The following is a 23,015-nucleotide window of genomic DNA, read 5'->3' as shown; positions in this document are numbered from 1 at the left end:
TCAAAACGTGAGATAGAAGTTATCAGTACGTGAGATAAATGATGGGTACGTGATTTGTTACTGAAGGTGGTTGCAAATATGTTGCAAAGATATGAGTTGAATATGGATGGAAAATGGATCAGATTCAGAAATAATAAAATTTCCAAAATAATATAATGGTAATAAAATAAAAGAAGCACGTGGAACATGGGGGAACGTGGGCTTCCAACATTCTCCCACTTGGTCCATTTAACTCAACATCAACCGTAACAAGAAACATAATATAAGAGTCATGGCGATAGGTCCTCTGATGATGAGTAGTATCTTCCATGTACCACAATATATCAAGTCTCTCAACACTAGCTCTCAACTTAATGAACAAATCATATGTTTATTCTATATCTAAACCGAATGATTTTTCTTGAAATAAATAAATATGTGCACAAAACCATATGAGAAAATATCTAACTGAATAAGAGTTTCATTGAAAATAACAAATGTACGTACAATGAAATTACATCATGGAACCAAGTCTCATTTGTACTACATGATTCTTAAAATTCTTTGGTGGCATGTCTTTAGTTAAAGGATCAGCAATCATCAACTCAGTGTTGACGTGTTCAATGACCACTTTCTTTTCTTTAACACGTTCTCTTATGGCTAAGTACTTGATGTCGATGTGCTTACTTCGACTTCCACTTTTGTTGTTTTTAGCCATAAACATTGCAGCAAAGTTGACACAATACAACTTTAATGGCCTAGAAATAGAGTCCACAACTCCAAGGCCAGACATGAAACTCTTCAACCATACACCATGCGAGGTAGCCTTAAAACAAGAAATGAACTCAACCTCCATAGTGGAAGTAGCAGTTAAGGTTTGCTTGGCACTTCTCCAAGATACATCTCCACCGGCTAACATAACAATATAACCAGATGTTGATCTTCGTGAATCAACGCAACCAGCAAAGTCTGAGTCGGAGTAGCCAATCACTTCCAGACAATCAATTTGTCTGTACATGAGCATGTAATCCTTTGTTCCTTGAAGATATCTCATCACTTTCTTTGCAGCTTTCCAGTGGTCAATACCTGGATTACTTTGATATCTTCCCAAGACTCCAACAGCGAACGCAATATCAAGTCTAGTGCAAACCTGAGCATACATAAGGCTTCCAATTGCTAAAGCATATGGAATATTTTTCATGTGTTCTCGCTCAAAATCATTTTTGGGGCACTGACTCAAAGCGAGTTTGTCACCCTTCACAATGGGAGCTACACTTGGTGAACAATTTTTCATGTTAAATCTCTCTAAAACTTTGTTGATATAGGTTTCTTGAGACAAGCCTAAAATGCCTCAAGATATTTCTCTATGGATCTTTATGCCTATGACATAAGATGCCTCTCCCATATCCTTCATATCAAAGTTCTTTGAGAGAAATTATTTCACCTCATATAACATACCCTTATCATTAGTCGCAAGCAGAATATCATCTACGTATAATACAAAGAAACAAATCTTACTCTCACTGACCTTCTGGTATATACAGTGATCCATGACATTCTCTTCAAAGCTGAATGAAGAAATGACCTCATGAAATTTTAAATACCACTGGCGGGAGGCTTGTTTCAATCCATAGATGGACTTATTAAGCTTGCAGACTAAGTGCTCACCAACACTAGATAAGAATCCCTCAGGTTGTTTCATGTAAACCTCTTCTTCTAGATCATCATTCAGGAATGTCATTTTTACATCCATTTGATGCAACTCAAGATCAAAATGAGCTACTAATGCCAAAATTACTCGAAGAAAGTCTTTCTTAGATACAGGGGAAAAGGTCTCTTTGTAATCGATTCCTTCTCTTTGAGTGAATCCTTTAGCAATAAGTCTTGCCTTATGTCTCTCAATGTTGCCTTCTGAGTCTTTCTTTGTTTTGAAGACCCATCTACATCCGATGACTTTTACACCAATAGGCAACTCAATGAGATCCCAAACTTGGTTAGATGCCATAGAATTCATCTCATCCCTCATAGCATTATACCACAAATTTGATTCCTTAGAACTCATGGCTAGTGAAAATGTCTCAGGATCATTTTCGGCTCCAATGTTGTAGTCTAATTCTTGTAGGTACACTACATAATCACTAAGAATTGTTGTCTTTTTTACTCTAGTTGATCTTCTTAATGTTGCTTGGTCATCCTGCTGAGGAACTTGTTCAACCGGTTCTTCACCAGTTTGTTCAATATCATTATGTTGTTCCTCACAAACAACTTGATCTACATGATCACTTTCAACAGCTTGTGGAACTTCAATCACTGGTTGTCTAACACTTATTTTAACTTGAGGGGTGAGAATGACTATCAACCTATTACTTGTCCCATAAGGTTCAGCTTCATAGTGATCCCTTTCAGAAGAAATGTTCTGAAATTGATTACTCCCACTGATCAAGTCATTTTCAAGGAATGTTGCATTCCTTGATTCCACAATCCTAGTGTTGTGGGATGGACAATAGAACCTATACCCTTTAGATCTTTCAGCATATCCAATGAAATACCCAGTAATAGTCCTAGGGTCTAGTTTCTTCTCTTGTGGATTATAAATTCTTACTTCAGACGAGCATCCCCAAACGCATATATGTCGCAAACTTGGTTTTCAACCCTTGAATAACTCAAAAGATGTCTTTGAGACATGCTTGGTTGGAACTTGATTTAATATATACGCAGCCGTCTTAAGAGAATCAGTCCACAAAAATTGAGGAAGCTTTACATTACTCCTCATGCTTCTCACCATGTCTAATAAGATTCGATTTCTTTGTTCTGCCAAATTTAAAAGTTGGTTTGAGAAATATGTAACCGTCTTAAGAGTATCAATCCACAAAAATTGAGGAAGCTTTACATTACTACTCATGCTTCTCACCATGTCTAATAAGGTTCGATTTCTTCATCCTCCAGCGTATCACATTATTTTAATATATAAAAGTTAGCTTCCCTTTTACGCTTTCTAGAAAGGTTCAAACTTTTAATATTTAAATATTAAATTCAGCCTTTTGAGAAGTGTTGCTTTTAAAAAAAATTGTTTAAGGCTTATTGTTCACCTTTCTTCTTTAATTGAACAAAGCATAATAGAAGCAAGGCAGAGGCACTATGTGGCTCTGATACCAAATGTAAATTAAAGAGGCATTGATCTAAACATGCAAATTAATTTAAATGGAATATTCAAATCAAAACAGCGGAAACTAAATATTATGAGCGTACCTCCAGCCATTGCAAATCGAACGCGAAGCGGTGCATATACGAACATGAAGGCAAATGCAATTTTGTTCTTCCAAACCCTTACTCGCTCTGAATAGATGTTGTATTTTTTCTGAATAGAGAAGTGAGTTTGGTGATACAAAACTGAGAGCACTCCATCTTATTTATAGAGTCTATCCATCACAGAGCTCAACCAACTTGTTATCAGAACGTGAGATAGAAGTTATCAGTACGTGAAAAAGGATAGGTACGTAATTTGTTATTGAAAATGATTACAAATATGTTACAAAGATATGAGTTGAATGTGGATGAAAAATAGGCCAGATTCAAAAATAATAAAATTCCCAAAATAATATAATAGGAATAAAATAAAAGAAGCACGTGAAATGTGGGGGAAGTGGGCTTCCAACATTCTTATCCCAGTTGGACGTGGTAATTGTCCACTAAGTATTTGTTTTCTTTTCTGACTTGAGTAAAGCAAATTATCTTTTGTGAAGGTAAACAAATAGAGGATGATCAAGATCAATTAATGGAATAGTCAAGTCTACTTTAATCTGTCAAACCAATTAAAGAATTAACAGACTATGAAGTGGTGCATCCGTAACTTCAATTATTATATCTTTTTTCAATCTTTTGTTTATTGGTTGTCGAAATCCTCAAGTTATAGTCATTAATTTGCAAAAAAAAATTGTTGGTGTCAAATCAAACTTTATGCAAAGATGAATTGTCAATTATACCGCGTGTTTTCTATTACATTTTTTTTTACCCAAATTTTTAGCACGTGATGTAGACTAGACCCCGATTACAGTATTCAAGTTCAGCAAATGATAATGACCATTGAGTCTAAAATATCATATAGATAGGTGATTGCAAATTAATGATATTAATATGCTTGATTCTTTCATTTGGTATTGGCTGATTAGAATAGCAACTTTTTATATATTTGTGGTTTGTAAACAAGATAGCTAGGTAAGGAAACTTGGATATGTTATGAGCTGTCATTCCCCACTGATCCTAAAAGAAGAGATTGAGTTGGGTATTCAAGCAATCACAGCCTATAAGTGAGTTCCAAGATTGATAGTGGTAATATGCTTTATAGGACTATACATACTTGAAGGAAAGAAATTGATTATCAGATTGTATCTAAGCATAGAGCATGTATATGATTTTACATCACCTATAAAATATTCATATTTTATTTTATATAAAGTTTAAAAACCTTTTCCTAGTTATTGTTTCTAGAATTTTAACTGGAAAGGTTGGACAAAACGTATAATTGAATGAAAAGGAAGTGCTATAAGACAAAGAGTACACTAAGCTTGCTTGATCATCGGTGCGTATAAGTCGTTGGTCCAGAGCAAGCATTGTTTATTTCTTCTTTCTTGTGTTTATATACGTCTTATATATATATATATATAGTAAATTATTCAACTTTTCTAAATATCCCCTGCAAACATGTGTATGAGATTTCCCAATATCTTTAAGGTACTTGAGTATACTCAAAATTTAAAAATTCTTTCATTTTGTTAATTAATATATTATTTTATATATTTATAAAATATGTTACATGTAAAATTAAATATTCAATAAATAAATGAAATGATTTTTTTTATTAAAACGTAAAAGAATGAAACTAAGAATTATAAAACTTATAAATATTGTAAAAAAAAATTGATAATTTTATTAGCATGCATAATTTTTTTTATAATCATTCGAACGGGCAAGTTACATACAAATAAAGATTATAAAAATGCGTAGATTTTTTTTTTAAATTTAATCCGTTATCAATGTATGATTTTCAACAGTGTTACTATAAATATAATAAAAGCATGTGTTCATTTATCACATTATTATGCATCCCTCCTGGCTCCTCATTTTTATTATTTTTCGTTTAACACAATTTTCCAGCAAGAGGAGATGAATGAAATGAAATGATAATAAGAACAAAAACGAACAGTACACGGAATATTCCACGAAAAATTCAAACGTCCCCTTCCATACAAAACCTGCTACAAATTAATTTATACATTTTAAATTGTACGCAAAAATATTACACTTTTTTTTAACAAAAACTCCAGGAAGCTCAATTTATTAACAGCCACACTAATAGTAATAGACATCTTTAATACGAATATTCACGGATTAGATTGAATATAATTGACTTTGAAAAATATTTAATTGAGTTATTTAAGTGTTTTAATTAATTATTCAACTGTTTGATTTAGAATTTAAATTCAATTTAATCTAATTTAATTTAAAATGTTCTGATTTATATACTTTTCATTTTTTTAGAGAAAGTATTAAATAAATTTTACTCCCTCTCCGTTCTTTTTCAATTGTCGGATTTTGAAAAAATAATTATTTTTATTTATGTGTCGTTTTCAAAATTCAAAATTAAATTAATTATTATCTAATCAAATATACACTTACTTTGTCTCTTAATATTTAGTTAATTTACATATGCATTTTATTGAAGTGAAAAAATGGAATAACATAGAAAATCACACAACTATTTTAATAGAATAAAAACAATATGGGCACAAGACCTTTTTCAATGAAAGTGGGGTGGAAATTATGTAGCAGACTTAATGATTTATGGGAACAAGTTATACGTATAAAGTACAAATGTGGTGATAAAAAGATCTATTATTGTTAAATATGACCTGAAGTGTGAGTAATGATAGAAGAATACGATTTTGAAAAGATAATTGGATTTCAAATCATGGTAAACTAGATCAATATCGGAGTGAATAAATAAATCATGGAAAGAACATTATGGTATGTTTTTATGTCAATGCTAGAGGAGATTGAGATTTAGAGTGAATTATTGTTGATTTACCTGGGAATGTTGTTGAAATTATAAAGGTGTTAAAGCCGCCTTGCATGGCTCGTAAAACAAATTATTTGGAGTGGAATAATGTTATTGATGATCACTTTTCATATAAAGATGTTTATCTCGAATTGCCTAATGCTCATACTCTTCAAGAATCTATGTTGTTTAAAAACATCCGGCATTGGGATGACCCAAAAATGATTAGATTTCATTTATGAAAAATTAGTCTTAAAGTGTTTTTCACGAATGAGTTACGATTTCGACAGCATATGACAAATGACTCCATTTGCTCGTTGTGAAAAAATAAGATAAAAGATGTAGTGATGCACACGCTCAATGGCTGTAAATGGGTGCAACCAATATGGTGGGAATTTAGTATGAATGTTGGATTTGTGTTCTTTAACCATGCCATGTCTAATTAGCTTATCATGAATGTTTGTAGCACGAAAACAAAGGGAGAGTTAAAGTGGAACACTACGTTTGGAACTATTGTTGATCGCATTTGATCGAGAAAGAATGAATTCATCTTTAGTAATAAGTGACATACACTCTGGGTCTAGTGTTGAGTGTTTGGAGTGGTGTATATGATATATGTAGAAACAAACTCACTCATATGATATTAGCACCAAAAGATGATATGGCAACCATGATGCATTTGAAAGGTGGAAGAAGCCTCTGCAGAGTACTACAAAAATTAATTGTGATGACTCTTACCTTGCCTTAGCAGCCCTTGCTGCTTGTTGTGTTGCACTCTAGAATAGTAAAGGTGATTTTCTGAAATTGTTTTCAAGGAGACTTATGCATTGTAATATTCTAAAGGTTGAGCTTTGGGTCATTCTATTTGATATGAATATGGCCTATGATTTGGGTTATAGAGCAAATTTTGTTGAGATTGACTAGGCTAAAGTTGTCAAGCTTGTGAAGGATCCCAAATACAATGAAAGCCAATTTGTAGATCTTGCCTAGGAGATTGTGAAGACAAAGGAAAAGTTTACTTCTGTTCTATTGTCCATGTACTTCATCAAACAAATAATATGACAAACTTTTTTGGCAAAAATGATTTAACCATTGATATTGAATGTATGTTTCTATGATAACTTATCTAATTTTGTTGTAACTTCCATGAGAATGGATATAAATGTTGACCCTCTATTTTGAGTAATATATAATTTTGTGTTGAGTCTTATTATCCAAATAATTCAGAAAAAAGAAAAATAGAATAAAAAAATCATTATATTTATTAATTTTGACAACACAACCTTTTAAAAAAAAAAGAATTGAAGTAGTATTAGTCTTCAAATATATACTATCAAAAATAAAAATTCACAACTTAATAATTGTAGTTATATAGTTTCACTCAAATAATTAATACATAATTGTCCTTAATTTTTTTACAAATAAGTATAAATTATGTAAACATATAAAAAAAAATAAAAATATAAACATTGACCAGAACATAAAATGATAAACAAAAGTATGTTTGTATGTATATATTCAAGTTCAATTTGAATTGTACTAAATCAAATCTAAAATTTGACTAAATCTGATAAATAATAGTTTTTTAGTGTTCAGTTATGATTTTGTGGATCAATTTTTATTTTTTAGTAAGTTGGATTGATTTGTGAACATCTTTAATTTTTAAGAAATTGATTTTTTACCGTAATTTGTAAGACATTGATTAAATAAATAAAATGAGATTTTTTACTAAACATTTATTAAATTAAAAATATATTACTATTAAGTTTTTGTTATGTATTTTTAGTAAAATTAATAAATAGTAGTCAATTAAGAATAATAAATAAAAATTAAAATATTTTAATATTTAATTAGCATTATTCATGTATTTCTACTTTGTTTTTAGTAAAAAAAAAGTATTTATGAATTCTTTAATTATTTTTTTAGGATAAGATGACAACTAACAAGACTATCTAATTTAATAAAACACTAAACATTTAATAAGTTAATTAAATACTTCTAATGTTTTTGCTTTATTGTTTTTTACTTTTAAAAGAAAATTTAATTTTTGTTTGTCTATTTATTTAAAAGTTTATAATAAGTATTAAATTATTAATTATTACTACTGATTTTTGAATTTGTACAAGAGGTAACATTCATTACCCAAACATGTACTGTATTAAAAGATTCTCTGAGCGTTTATTCAGGGCAGCGTATGGCACTACGATTCATAATTTATTAATGTAAAGTCAGATGGTCGGTCCATTTAAGACAACCAATTCAAATTCAATTATTATTACTTATGAGAACAAAACCTAAAGCTTAGAAGAGAAAATAAATTTCAATTTTCTTTTTATATTTAGTTTTTATAAATTTTGAAATTTGAATAAGGACTAGCAACCAACCAAACACGGCCTTAAAAGATGAAAAGTAAAAATGCACGTCAAAACGCTCCTTTAAGAAAACTAATGACGTGTTTGACAAAAAAAATGTCCCCTGACCCCATTACATTCGAAAATGTTTGAAACATTTTTCTATCTATTGAGAGAAAATAAATGATAAATAATTAAATTCATCTTTAAAAATATCAAGTGCTGATCAATTGATTTTTTTAAAGATGAAAAATTTAAATATAATTTTTGATCGTATAAAAAGCATAATAAATTAATCATACAATCACAACAATAATAATAAAGGATAAATATTTTGAAGGGAATGTTAATAATGTCATAAAATAATTTTAAAAAATTAAAAATTATTTAATACATTAATATTGGATAAAATATATTAAAGATTCTTTAATTAACATTTGAATTTATTTAACTAAAATACAATGTTAGTGTAATCCTTTTATATTATGATTGATCTATTAATAATGCGTGATGAGTTCTTGGATTTTTATAATAATTATTTTAAAATTTATGTGCAAAATGATTTTTTTGTTTAATTAGTAAAGTAATTTTTTTAATCCTAACCATGCATAAAAATTAAAATATTTGGCATATTTGTTAGTAAAACACATAATTTAACAATATTCTAAACAAATGTCCAACTCATCTGCTTGCCATTTTTTATGAAAGGAAAATAACACAGCTTTCATTTATTTGCGGTAATTTACAAAAAAGGGAGGACAAGAGAGTATATTATAAAATATATGGTATTTTTTTTTTTTGTTTATAAAGAGAGTTGATATGGTATTAAAATCCGAAAATCTAACATTTTCATATCTTTTCCTCATAAGTAAGACATGTGAATGACGGGAGGGAGGGAGAAAAAATGTGGATTTCATAATAAATTATATGTGTGTTTATTATTTGTAATTTGAATGTGGATTTTCTTTATTTAAAACTAGCTAGAACGATTCTTTTTTTTTTTGTAATAAGAATGATTCTTTTTAATAATTATAGGTTTCTTTGTCCGTTTACAAGGATGATTCTGATTCAAAAATATATTTGTTAATAATTACTATAATTTTTATAATAAGATATAGTTTATATAATGCATTCATGTTTATATTAAGAGAGGAGAGGATAGATAAATAAGGGGAGTAAAATTTCAAAAATACTGAAGGAATGATTGGTACGTGTCCACACTGAGGCAGAGAGAGCGTAATCGTAAAGTCCGAATCAAAGCAAAGTCTCTCGCTCCCGAAACGGCTCATAATTCATAATCATCAAAACGGTGTCGTCTGGGTTCTGTCCAATCACGTAGAGCCACGTGTTTGGCGACACGCTAAGACATGACTACGCGGTTTCGCTGTTATCTTTGTTCCACGCGACACATGTTCTCTCTCTCCCAGGGAAGAAGAAATCTGAAACCCTCAGAGAGAAAGAGAAGTAAGAAACATTCTGAACAACACCACCCCATCCACGATCTTCTCATCCTTAAACTGTGTTGTGCGGATCTCAGATGATGATGTCTTCCGGGACATCCTCGTACTGGTGCTACCGCTGCAGCCGCTTCGTCCGTGTCTGGCCCCACCACACCGTCGTCTGTCCCGACTGCGACGGCGGCTTCATCGAAGAAATCGAACACCCGCCCCGCTCCGTCCACCTCGACCCCCGACGCCACCGCCATCGCTTCCCCGCTGCCGCCATGTACATGATCGGACAACGACCCTCCTCCGACCCCCGCCCCGCCTCATCCCTCCGCCGCACCCGCCGCAACGGCGGCGACCGCTCCCCCTTCAACCCCGTCATCGTCCTCCGCGGCGGCGCGGAGGACGAAAGTCGCGGCTTTGAACTCTTCTACGACGACGGCACCGGTTCCGGCCTCCGACCCCTGCCACCAAGCATGTCAGAGTTTCTTCTCGGATCTGGCTTCGATAGGCTTTTGGAACAACTCTCTCAGATTGAGATCAACGGTATTGGAAGGTACGAGCACCCTCCTGCTTCAAAAGCAGCCATTGATTCATTACCAACCATCGAAATCGATGACACCCATTTAGCCATGGAATCACACTGCGCGGTCTGCAAGGAAGCTTTTGAAACAAGCACTGCAGTTAGAGAAATGCCATGTAAGCACATATACCACCCTGAATGCATTTTACCATGGCTCGCACTTCACAACTCTTGCCCCGTTTGTCGCCACGAGTTACCCGCAGATACCCCAAATCCAAATCCAAATCCAAATTCGAATTCGAATTCGAATTCGAACCAAAATCCGTCACAAAATGTTGGCTTGAACGAGGAAGAGAATGTTGGGTTGACGATTTGGAGGCTGCCCGGTGGAGGGTTTGCTGTTGGGAGATTCTCCGGTGGAAGAAGTGGTGCTGATAGAGAGCTTCCTGTGGTTTACACTGAAATGGATGGTGGGTTTAACAATGGGGGGGGTGAGCCGAGGAGGATTTCTTGGTCTAGAGGGAATAGAGGGAGGGAGAGTGGAGGGTTGAACAGGTTTTTCCGCAATTTGTTTGGTTGCTTCAGAGGAGGAAGTAGTAATACTAGTAGTAGTGGTGGTGCTAGTGCTACTCAGCGTTCTGCTTCTAGTAGAGAGTCTATGAGGGCGAGTTCCTCTCGTTCTAGTACTATGGATCTTTCGCCGCGGTCCCGCAGGACTTGGTCTATGGATGTAAACAGTGGGATGAGAGCATGGTAGTTGTTGTAATGAGATTGATGACCTGAGTAAAAGGCTAAAAATCTCAACTTTGTTTCTGGGGTTCCCCTGTACCGTATCATTGTCATAGTGTACATAATGGGACTGATTGATCGAGGGTCGTCGAGGATGCAATGCAATGCGATGATCATGGGGTCTTGTGATTGATTCTCACATTTTCAGGATGTTGGGTGGGGGAACCGTTGTGTTAGCAATAGGGGGATAGGGGCAGGGAGTGGCAGCAGCAATGGGAGAAAGTGAAACCAATGGAGAGAAATGAGATTGAAGGAGAGGAGGGACTCGGGCTGTGATTGTGAAGTATTTGTGTATCTTTGGAATTTTTGGAGGGAGGGGATATATGATATGATGATGATCATCGTGAACTTCATTTTACTTTGATAATATGAACTGAAGCATCTTCGTATTGTTTTTTCATTCCATGCTTTATCTTTCTCGTCATTGCTGTACTTCAGTTTATGATCCTTTAAATTCATGGTGTCGTTTTTTGTCATTGGTTTTATCATACTGCTGCCTTGAATTGATTGTGTTGATGCTGAGCTATTTTACCTTGCTACAATTTGTATAGTTTCCTACTACTAGCCAAACAATCGATTCTTGGATTCTAAACAAACATTTTGTATGGCTTTACTTGCGTTTGTGTCTCCCTTCTGGTTCAGTTCGTGTTTTATTGATCATGTAGCAGTTTTTAACTTTTTATGGTCCAAAAATCTAGTATTATTCTTCTATTGTAGTTCAGTATAAACCCATTCTTGAATTCTTTTCACGGCAATTCTGGGTGAAACGAACTTTGAGATTCGGGAGGCAAAAATCCAAGGCAGCTCCAAAATCTAATGGGTGAAACCTTCAACTGTGTGATTTACATTTATTTACAATACATCAATTTCTTAACTGTTTCTATGGGGGGGGAGGGGGGGAAATAACCAGCCCCATATCTGGTCCTCTTTTCTCTTTCTAAATTGTTTTTATGGTTGGGGTTTTAATGATTTAGACACTTGAGTGTTTCTCAACCTTTATATATGCACGACTTGTGGTTATTATAAATAGCAATACTCACGAGTCATGAATCTAAACTGACTACATGTTCTATAATTTTTCTGCTATATCATAGTACCAATTTACAGGTTCATGCTAATATTGTGCTTGGTGGGTTTTAGGATTTTTATATCGCATTCTTTTCATATAGTGCTTGCTACCAAGTACCATCTATGAATTCGTACTATTTTGTATCAATGAGTAGTTGATTATATTTTGAGCATGGACATTTACCTATTATCATGAAGGTAGCATGCCAACTAACTAAACCTACTGACCCTTCCTATGAAGCCAATCAGCTTTGATCTCTTGGCCTTTTATGCAAGTTAGGACAACTAGTATGCAACCCCCCCTGCATATTAGCTCACTTGTTTCTTAAAGTTACATTTTTTTTACCCACAGACAAGATGCATGACAACTGTTTTCTTCATCTTAGGTTGTATTTAGTAAAATTAGTGGACATATTAACTAAATGAAATAGATAACAGTTTCAAAGATGTTTCAAAGTTGTAAGTGGGAAGCTCAAAACTCATGATGTAACATATTGAATTAAAACTGTACAATAAAACCAACACAATAAAAATAAAATGACATAAAGTGATATTTTAATTATCTAGCATAATTTGAAACTAGGTAATTTATATATTTTTAAAATAATTATTACTTTTCTTATTTGAATTTATTTCAAATAATTTATCACTTTTAAATTTTTTAAAAAATAATTTCATTCTTATTTTCAAATAATTTTTTTTCTTATATTAGTCATTTTGTTGATTTTATATTATAAAAAAATGATATTTGATGAGAGCACGAGAGTATTAAAGGTTGTTGAAGATAAAAGGAGTAAAAGAGAAATTTTAATAAAATAGTGAGAGAAAATATGGAAAAATAATAAAATAGGAGCTTGTAAATTTACACATTTCATAAAATAATATTTCAAAAAAATAAATTAGAAGTCCATGAAATACTATCCTTTATTAAATAACTATATTTTAGCAAACAATTTAAAAATAGTTAAAAAAAGAAGAAGAAATTAACTTATTTAAATGTGCCAAGGCAAAAGAAGCTCATATTTTCTTTCTATAGCAGTTCCTAGAAGCCTTTGCAACGTGGAAACCTGTTACGGTTGTAAGAAAACTATAAATAAACAAATGGGCAATTGATATTCATGGGACTGAATGCCATTGTTATAGGCATGGTACTTGTTTTGGCAAAATATGAGTTGCTGAGTTGTACACGTTTGGACAGCACTACTATTGGCCAAGATGGGTTTCAGTTCTGTTCTGGTGGGGACTGACCAAAAGGTTGGCATGTAACTTGGAACCAGAATTTGGTCATTTAGTACACATCTTCTCAGAAGTTACGATCGTTGAGACTTGAGAAATGAAAATAATTGCACGTGCACTGCTGGGTGGATAGTGAATACTTATTTTTTTTCCCGCTAGCCATTCAAGTGCCAATAATTTCTACACATGCATGACTTTTACCCATGTATTCAAGGAAAATTTGGAAATTGGGGAGGGATCTTATACGATTTCACCATTAAGGTAATGTTGATGCTATTGCTTGGGATCGTATCATCGAGAGAACATAAATATTCTATATGCTTAAAGCATTAAACAAGAATGACCTTATTCCTATTGGTTATGATTTAGATTAAATACCAATGAATTATTAATCCGAATGATATTGAGTTTAAATATTCTGATTGACAAAAAGTGATTGAAAAAAGTATTATTAAAAGTAATTAATCAACTTTTATGATGAATATCAATTATTAATAAAATTGATAAATATTCTTAATTGATATTATATTGATAAAAATAATGATTTAGATTAGATGATTAAAGGATACAAATCTTTATATGTATGGAATCCTCATTTTCCCAATTATAAGCCGAGAGATGAGCATCAAAATCATACAACAACGGCACTAATTGTGGGCTGTGTATGAGCTGTGTAATATATATAATACTACTATGATATTGTTATGCTAAAGCAAGTTGCCACGTTTCATTTATAAGGGGAAAATAAAATCTTGCCATGTTTAATGTAAGAAAGCTAGAGTCCAAAAATTTATATCATGAGAGATTAAAGTTTAGGAAGTGAGGCTTACCCATTTTATGTTTGGTACACATTACAAGTTCCAGTTCCACCAAGGTTTACAACGTATATGCTCTGTCCCTTTCTTACGGTGGTGGCTGTCACTAGTTTAATGATATGTTTGATTTAAAGGAGAAAAACAAAAGAGAAAATATTGAATTTAAAATAGAATATAAGAGATATAAGTCTTATAGATATAAAATTTCTCTTATATATTATTAACAAACGCATACTAAGAGTTACTTAAAAGTCTTAAACCGTCCATAATTTTTGTTAGTTATGATGATGCTCAAGTTTATAACAACTTTAGCGGTTTTTGTTTTTGTTTTTTTTTTTTCTGAATAAAACAATAAACAACAATCCTAATGTTATATAACTTTACGGTTTTTATTGTATAAACGACAAAACGTACCACAATAAAGTTGTATCTTTCCACGTTTGCTTGGGATGGGTGTATCCCGGCCAATTATTTTGTTTGTATAAAAAAATATGACCATACAAATTATTAGTACAGATACTAAAAATATATGTTAAAGTTTGTTAGTTTATTTTTAGTCTTTTTCTTGTATGTTTCTTTGATGCGAATTGCTTGTCAATCCACTTCTTCTTGGTTGACAGAGATAAACACTTTATGCAGATACTTGAGTAAGTTAGTTTGGTGGGACAAATAGTTAGTTTAGAAGAAGGCTCAATAGAGTAAGGCACAGGCTTAGAATTGAAGGCTCGTATGCTAGTGTTTTTGGTCAACAAGATGGGGTACTATATTGATAAAAATATATAGGAGTATTCATGACGTAACCACATAAACTAAACTCTGTTTTTTAGTTAATATTGCTCCACTTTATCAATTGAGTTTACCTCCGTTAACATTCCAAAAACATACATAACTAAATATCAAAATTCATGAAGTTTAATTTTTTTTCACATGTTTATAACATTAGAATTATTGTTGACATTCTAATTAATCACTTCATAGGTAGATATATAAGATTAAATTGATGGTAAAAGTAGGAGAAAGGAAATGATATGTTGTTGGCTTGAGTCTTCCATTAATAAAAATTAATATTTGTTGATAAAAAAATTATTTCATAGATTTTTTTCAATATGCTTGAAAATGGGTTAAATATAGAATGATATTCTTTACACTATCAAGGATATATTGAAATATTTTAAAGTCAGGTGATTGACAACAGAGATAAGTGTGTATTGTATAGATTTAACTCAATCTTTTAAAAAACTTATATCTTTATCTAACAATTCTCACAACAAGGTCTAATGTTTTTTGAAAGCATGAAACTTGTGGGGTTATGTATCAATGCCCAATTAATAATACAAGTCAAAGAATGATTAAGCATCTTCATCATTTTACTATTTGACAAGATTAGGCCAAATTGTCTGTTAGCCTGTCTTAATCGGATGTTGCACAATCACATCTGTAGAAACAGTCCATGAAAAAATAATCACAAATAACCATGTCAGATAGTATAAAAGGACCTATTGATATATAAGTTAAATTTAAAGTGCTGTAATCCGTATTTTAAAAGGTTATAATAAAACCACCTTATCTATACTTATTTTCTTAGTTGCCTAAACTATATTCCTAGGTTCTCTAGGAGGAAGTATTAATAAAAATTCACCCATCTAAATAACCAAAAAATAAACTTGAATATTCTGTACTAAGAACTTAGTTTAAGAATTGTATCCTCATGTCTCTTTAATGTCTCTTTAGTAACAAAATATTTATAAGAAAATAGATAACTTTCAAGACATGATGATATAAGGATGGTCTCTAGTGTTTCCTTAACCAAGGAGATTGAATGGCCACCTAAACGATTTATAGGTATTATTGGACCAAAACAATATCTAAACTTGAGAGATAACTGCTTGCACAAATACGAAGAGTGCCATTATTGTATTTTTTTAATTTATAATATATATTATAAATTAATTAATTTTAATATTTTTGTTTAGTTGATCTTGGAGATTACCATCACATAATGTCCAAATTTTCAATGATTTTATTAAACTATTAGAACATTAAATTTAAAAATGATTATTGTCTCACAGTGTAAGACCACTTAAACAGTGAAACTGGTTCATTCATAAATTTTATTCTCTCCATTTCATTATAGTTATTATATAAGAAAAAAAATTGTTCAAAATAATTATCATTTGAATCTTCTGTATAAAATAATATAAAACAACTATTATTTTGGGAAGAAATAAGTAGTATGTTACGAAAGCATTAAATATTTATTTGCTAGATTCTAGCTAGACTGCTAGAGCTTGTGTTCTCTTTGTCCATTGGTTTCTTCTTTTACTGGACTGGGCCTTTAAGCCTTTTTCTCTCTGTTCCTCGCACCAATAACAAAAAAAATAATACAATTTTAAAAAGTAAGCACTGCATGATATTCATATTTTTAATACCATAATTATTTTTTAATAGCTTTTTTATTTCTTTATCTCACACACAGACACCAAGATGACTTGCTCGTCTTACTCGTAATTAAAATCTTCTCTATTCTTTTGAGCATTGTGTGTTTTGCATCCAAAATTGACGTTCACACATCACTAGCTCCTTTTAGTCTTTATTAAAATTCTCTGTATTTTATTTTTATCATTTTGTGTTTTGTATCCAAAATTGACGTTTGCGTTTGCATTCAAATCAAGGCCACCTATTGCGTAATAATTTTCTTTTGTCCTCTAGTCTCATGCGCCATATTTTTCAGATTTTATTTCGTTTCCTCGCCTTATTTATATATGTACTCAATCACCATAGCTTTAATTTGTGTAGGGATTGGGACACAGTTCAATAAACTTTATTAAAGGAAGGAGTACATTTTATAAAGTAGAATATAAAGTTACACATAATTGTATATTAAAAATTAATAATTAAATGAAAGTAATAGTGTATAAAAACTAAAGAGTATTAGTTAAAATTAGAGGACCCTGTGCGGAAAATTTGTTTAGGAATTTTCTACCAAATGACAAGATAATTAGCGGTGGAGTTGACGGTGGTAAGGTATACTTTTCAACCCTTCATTCAATTCCAGCTTCTATGGTGATTAGTGGGGTTTGTTGCAAGCATCATCTTTTTAGCCGTTCTTGTTGAAGATAGTTCACAAAGAACAATTTTAGGGCTTCCTGATTAGAAAGGCTTTCGCTGTATATATGCTTCTGTTTCAACCTGGCTCTGCCCTAGGGATTTATTTGGTCACACTTTGATAATTTGTTTGTTGAAGGTGATAATTTGTCGGCTCCTTGGCAATATATACAGCTTCTATATATGTAATTAGATGCTATTTATGTACTTTTCAATAGATAATCATTTTTTTTCCAAGTTTGTAAGTAGCACATAAAAAAATGGGAAATATGGTAACGAAATTAATCGTCAAAATGGTGAGATTACTCAGCCAAATTGGCTGCCTCTAAGCCTCTTATTATTAGCATGATTAGAGCAATCATAGAGCTTAATAATAATTAATGAATGAGAACTGAAAATATGACCGAATAGTTAGTAATAAGTTTGTATATATATCCTCGTAAAAAAGTTATGATTTAATCTCCTCTACTAACATAAAATCAATACTTAATATTTATCGATAATAAAATATTCCGACTAACATCTTTAGAAAGAGAATGACATCAATTAGCTGTTTGGGGAATTAATTTAACCCCGTTGGGATTGCCAAGAATCAACTTGCGTCACTCTCTCTGCATGCTGTTTATCTTGATTGAAAAATTGTAACGAATCCGTTTAGTTCCATCTTCTGAGGCAAACTTAGTAAACATTTGTTATGCAGCAGTTCCAGGGCCTTATGAGTATTAATTTATCAATTATCATGCGTAAATAAAGTAAAATTTTCAAGTGGGAATTGTAGCCCTTTTTCTTCTATGAAGACATAAATTACATAGGAGAACAGAATAACATATCAGCACATTCAATTGACCCATAATTAAAAGGAAGGGTAGTTTTCTATCATTTTAATTGAAACGCATAAAGACAGTCATATTAGAATAGTAATACCAAATCCTAGGTCCATGTTGCTAGAAAAAACAAATTTGATAGCATTGAAATTTCTCTCAATTTGATTTGTTTATGACACCCGTACATTAGCGGCATGTCATTATGTGCAAATTTCAAAGGAAAGACCAAAGTAGGGGAGTTGTTCTAATTGAAATTTGATTGTTTTGGATGGTCCCTAATCTTAGTCTTAAGGAAGCTGGAAAAGACTCAGATTAGTAAAACGGACAAGAAATGGTCACTCATAAGTGGCGTGTAGCTCGGCCACGATGACAACGTTGGGTGGAGCAAGTGAGAAATCTTTTAACATTTTGGATTTTGTTTCTTCATTTGGGTGGGTTTATTTTGGTAATCAAAGATGGATAATAAACAACTCACACATCCTCAATCAATTAAACAGACTCTTTTGTATTTTTGAGTGGGGTTGGAACAAGTTTTTTAAAACAAATTTTTATATATTCTTCTATGAGTTTGTTTTATAGTCTTGGCTAGGATATATATAAATAAAGTAATAGACATAAATAGTTAAATCTGTAAAAAAAAATAGTTAAATTAATAAATACAATATTAAAATTACTTAATTTTAAACAAGAAAGCTGATTATGTATTGAATATTTAATTATATCACTTGCAATGCATATAAAATATAAGAATTTGTATTATTTATAGTTCTAGAGTTATATGTACGTAGGGCCACAATGATAAAAAATTCTTGATATTCTTTTTAGACCTGACTTGTTAATTAACTCAATAAATTTTATTTATAAGCTAAAGTTAAAAATTAAGATCATTGAATTACTAAGGTTAAATTTCAATCACTAAATTATTAAAAATAAAAATAAAATAATGCTTACACTCCTCCAAACTGTCATTATTTAGAAAGTATCATTAATTTAGTTGGCAGATATATTCTTTTCATAAGGTTTTGTAAATCAAACAATTTCTTAAAAGAAAAAAAAAACTGATATCGCGAAAGGCTACTCATATATATTATAAAAAAGATGATCCTGCAAAACTTTGATAGTAAAGAAAGGAATGAAACAAAATCCATATTGCAACATTACTCTCCCCACAAGCCTTACCTCTATGATTAATGTACAGAAATTTTACTGTTGCAAAGTCTGGAAAAGATTAGATTAAATGTACACAGTTCTACCCTTAAAGGGAAAAGTCAGTGTCGCCATTAAAATTTATAACTAATCAGGCCAGTTTAGTCAAAGACTCAAGCTTTTACCTTCTAAACTTCACATGAAAAGACTAGTAAACCAAAATTCAACATAATATTTTATTCGAAGCAATCAACTTAAGGGTTTATTACGGGAGACAACTATATAACCAAATCTTAAAATATATATAATTGCTAATATCAGTAGATTATCACCAACTAATAATATACAAGCAACAAACTATTTCCTAACCTATCAAAGACAAGTCCAAAACAAGCTGAACTATTTCACATTTGTACTGAATTGACTGAAACAGAAAAATTATAGAACATGTTGTCAGCTTAGCTGCCAGCACTCTCACAAATAACCATGCCTAAGATTAGCGTGTTTGTTTACTTTTCAAATAATTTTTTAATAATATACTTAGGCTAATAGGTGTCTCAATCTACATTCAAACACACACTAATTTTTAATAGAGTCAATGGATAATAAATATGCCAGTTCATTATCTCCAAACCCGAACCTCTTCTCTCCCGGTTTTCCTAAAACTCTGCACTTTATGTCTATGGTTCTTCCTTCTAAAGTGACACCTTTTTCCTAAGAAAACTCAAAAAAGCATTGGTAGTATCTAACTTTATCTCTTTTTTCTCTTTAGCTCACCTTTCAAATTAATCATGTCAACAAGAGAATTAATCAACGAGCATCAGTGTTATAAAATGCACTTTCCGCCCAAGCATAATAATACTAGAATACAAACGTGCACTGCACTATTTTCTATACTACGAAATAATACAATGGGTATGAATGAAAATAACAACAGTAATTAATATAATATAATATGATTTACGAATAATTATGTTTCATAAATATCTAATCTAATCAGAAGTTCAATTTTCATATCTAGTGTAAATAAATCAGAGATTCAATGTCTCTGCAGCAATATTTAAAAATCTCAACTATTTGTATATCACATTCTTTCTCTTTTTAACAATTATTAGAATAATCAATCATGATTTGGATTTTTACTGTAAGAACAGCAGATAATCTCTGGTTGAATATGAAAAAACATCTACGTATGAAAAAAATATCAGTTCTTTAAATAGATTTTCATATATAAAAAGAATAATTTATGAAACCAACTAATTAAAGAATACCCTTTATTAAAAAAAATACTAGTAATAAGTAATAACATATCAGTCACGCGGTCAACTACTATATAACAAAAACAAATTAACACCACTGTAAAGGTTGCTATGTAGTCCACATATTCCTCTGCATGTCATGATACAATTCAAGTTCAAACCAGCTTTATATATGAATTTGGAGAAAGAAGATGTACCTCAAACACATTCCCACCACACAGTCACTGCCTCAAAGGAACCCCAATAACAAAAACAGACACACACTCCCTTCCCCACTCGCTCTCCCCATTTAATTTCCATTAAAATTCAAAAGCTCCAATTCATAGTAAACCAAACCAAAAGAACATACACAACACAACACAACACAACACCCCAACATCCAACATGTTCTCCATTCTCCTCCTCCTTCTTCCTCCTCTAACAATCACTCTTTTCACCGTTTTCCTCCAAATCCAAACCACCTCTTCTCTCTCCTCTTCCCTCCAAACCCCTCTCATATTGCCTCTTAAAACACAAACACTCCCATATGGCTTAGTTTCACTTCCAACACCATCGTCCACACGTAAGGTCTCATTCTACCACAACGTAACCTTAACCGTTTCACTAACCGTAGGCACGCCCCCACAGAGCGTTACCATGGTCCTCGACACAGGCAGCGAGCTCTCCTGGCTCCACTGCAAAAAACAACAAAACATTAACTCAGTTTTCAACCCACATCTATCTTCCTCCTACACCCCAATACCATGCATGTCTCCTATCTGCAAGACTCGAACTCGAGACTTTTTGATACCCGTTTCGTGCGACTCAAATAACCTCTGCCACGTCACCGTCTCCTACGCCGACTTCACCTCCTTGGAGGGCAACCTCGCCTCAGACACGTTCGCCATATCCGGGTCGGGTCAACCGGGAATTATATTCGGGAGCATGGATTCCGGGTTCAGCTCCAACGCAAACGAAGACTCCAAAACAACCGGGTTAATGGGCATGAACCGAGGGTCGCTCTCGTTTGTGACCCAAATGGGGTTTCCGAAATTCTCGTACTGCATCTCCGGCAAAGATGCTTCCGGCGTGTTACTCTTCGGCGACGCCACGTTCAAGTGGCTTGGACCGTTAAAGTACACTCCTTTGGTGAAAATGAATACCCCATTACCCTACTTCGACCGGGTCGCGTACACGGTTCGGTTAATGGGCATTCGGGTCGGGTCAAAACCGCTACAGGTTCCAAAGGAAATCTTCGCGCCAGATCATACCGGGGCGGGTCAGACAATGGTTGATTCGGGTACTCGATTCACTTTTCTTCTCGGTTCGGTTTACACTGCTTTGAGGAACGAGTTTGTGGCGCAGACGAGAGGGGTGTTGACCCTTTTGGAGGATCCGAATTTCGTGTTTGAAGGGGCGATGGATCTGTGCTTTAGGGTTAGAAGAGGGGGTGTTGTGCCGGCGGTGCCGGCGGTGACGATGGTGTTTGAAGGGGCGGAGATGAGTGTTTCCGGTGAGAGGTTACTGTATCGGGTGGGGGGTGATGGTGACGTGGCGAAAGGGAATGGTGACGTGTACTGTTTGACGTTTGGGAATTCGGACTTGTTAGGGATTGAGGCTTACGTGATTGGACACCATCATCAGCAAAACGTGTGGATGGAGTTTGACTTGGTCAACTCCAGGGTTGGATTTGCTGACACCAGGTGTGAACTTGCCAGTCGAAGACTTGGTTTGGATTCATAAGTACATGTTTGGATGTTCATTCAAAACTCATTTAATGGAAAAAAGAAAAACATACATTTTTGAGGTAACGTCTATTATATTCAACAAAACTGTTTCACAAACACACATTCAGTTTTACTTTGGTTTGGGTGTGGCCTACCATTTGGGAGATTAGGTTAGTCTCGTGGAAATTTGGAGAAGCGAATTATATAGGTTTGGTAAATATTAGTTGTACTAGTTTTGTTCTTATTTTATTTTGAGGATGTGCTAGGTTTGTTCTTAAATCTAACTACTTGTTAGTGACACATGCAATTTGGTGAGGTGTCATGTGATGATGATGTTTTTTTATTAAGAGGTTCTTATTTTGGTCAATCTGTATAGGTAAGTGGAGGCAGCAGAGAAGTATTAATGGTAGGGTAAGTAATAGTGTTACTTAATGTGACAGTTACAACTAAGTGAACAGAGTTTAATTTAAGCTGAAGCGATCTTGCTTGCCAAATTGAACTTCTAGTATAATTTTAAGAATTTAGTATGTTACTGCACAAGTGTTTCTTTTGTGAAAAGGGATTCTTAAACTGATTTGCCTCGGTTAAGAGTTGGTCTTAATTTTTTATGAGTATCGTTGATCTTAATTTAAGCTGAAGCGATCATGCTTGCCCAATCGAAATACCAGTATAATTTTAAGAATTCAATGTGCTTTTGATTTCATGGTCAAGAAT

General features: G+C 32.7%; 2 protein-coding genes across 2 annotated transcripts; both read left to right on the top strand.

Annotated features, from left to right (window-relative positions):
- Window positions 1–9,772: 9,772 nt before the first annotated feature.
- Window positions 9,773–11,738, top strand: LOC114382320 (probable E3 ubiquitin-protein ligase RHC2A). Its single transcript, XM_028341646.1, has one exon. It carries the CDS (start codon window positions 9,923–9,925, stop codon window positions 11,108–11,110), a length of 1,188 nt encoding a protein of 395 aa, XP_028197447.1. The 5' UTR covers window positions 9,773–9,922; the 3' UTR covers window positions 11,111–11,738.
- An 8,962-nt stretch (window positions 11,739–20,700) lies between these two features.
- Window positions 20,701–22,833, top strand: LOC114381015 (aspartic proteinase PCS1-like). The gene has a single exon (XM_028340190.1). It carries the CDS (start codon window positions 20,980–20,982, stop codon window positions 22,315–22,317), a length of 1,338 nt encoding a protein of 445 aa, XP_028195991.1. The 5' UTR covers window positions 20,701–20,979; the 3' UTR covers window positions 22,318–22,833.
- The last annotated feature ends 182 nt before the right edge of the window (window positions 22,834–23,015 follow it).

This window comes from Glycine soja, chromosome 13 (genome assembly GCF_004193775.1).
Source record: "Glycine soja cultivar W05 chromosome 13, ASM419377v2, whole genome shotgun sequence".
NCBI classification, from domain to species: domain Eukaryota; kingdom Viridiplantae; phylum Streptophyta; class Magnoliopsida; order Fabales; family Fabaceae; genus Glycine; species Glycine soja.
This window is presented reverse-complemented; position numbering and strand designations above follow the sequence as displayed.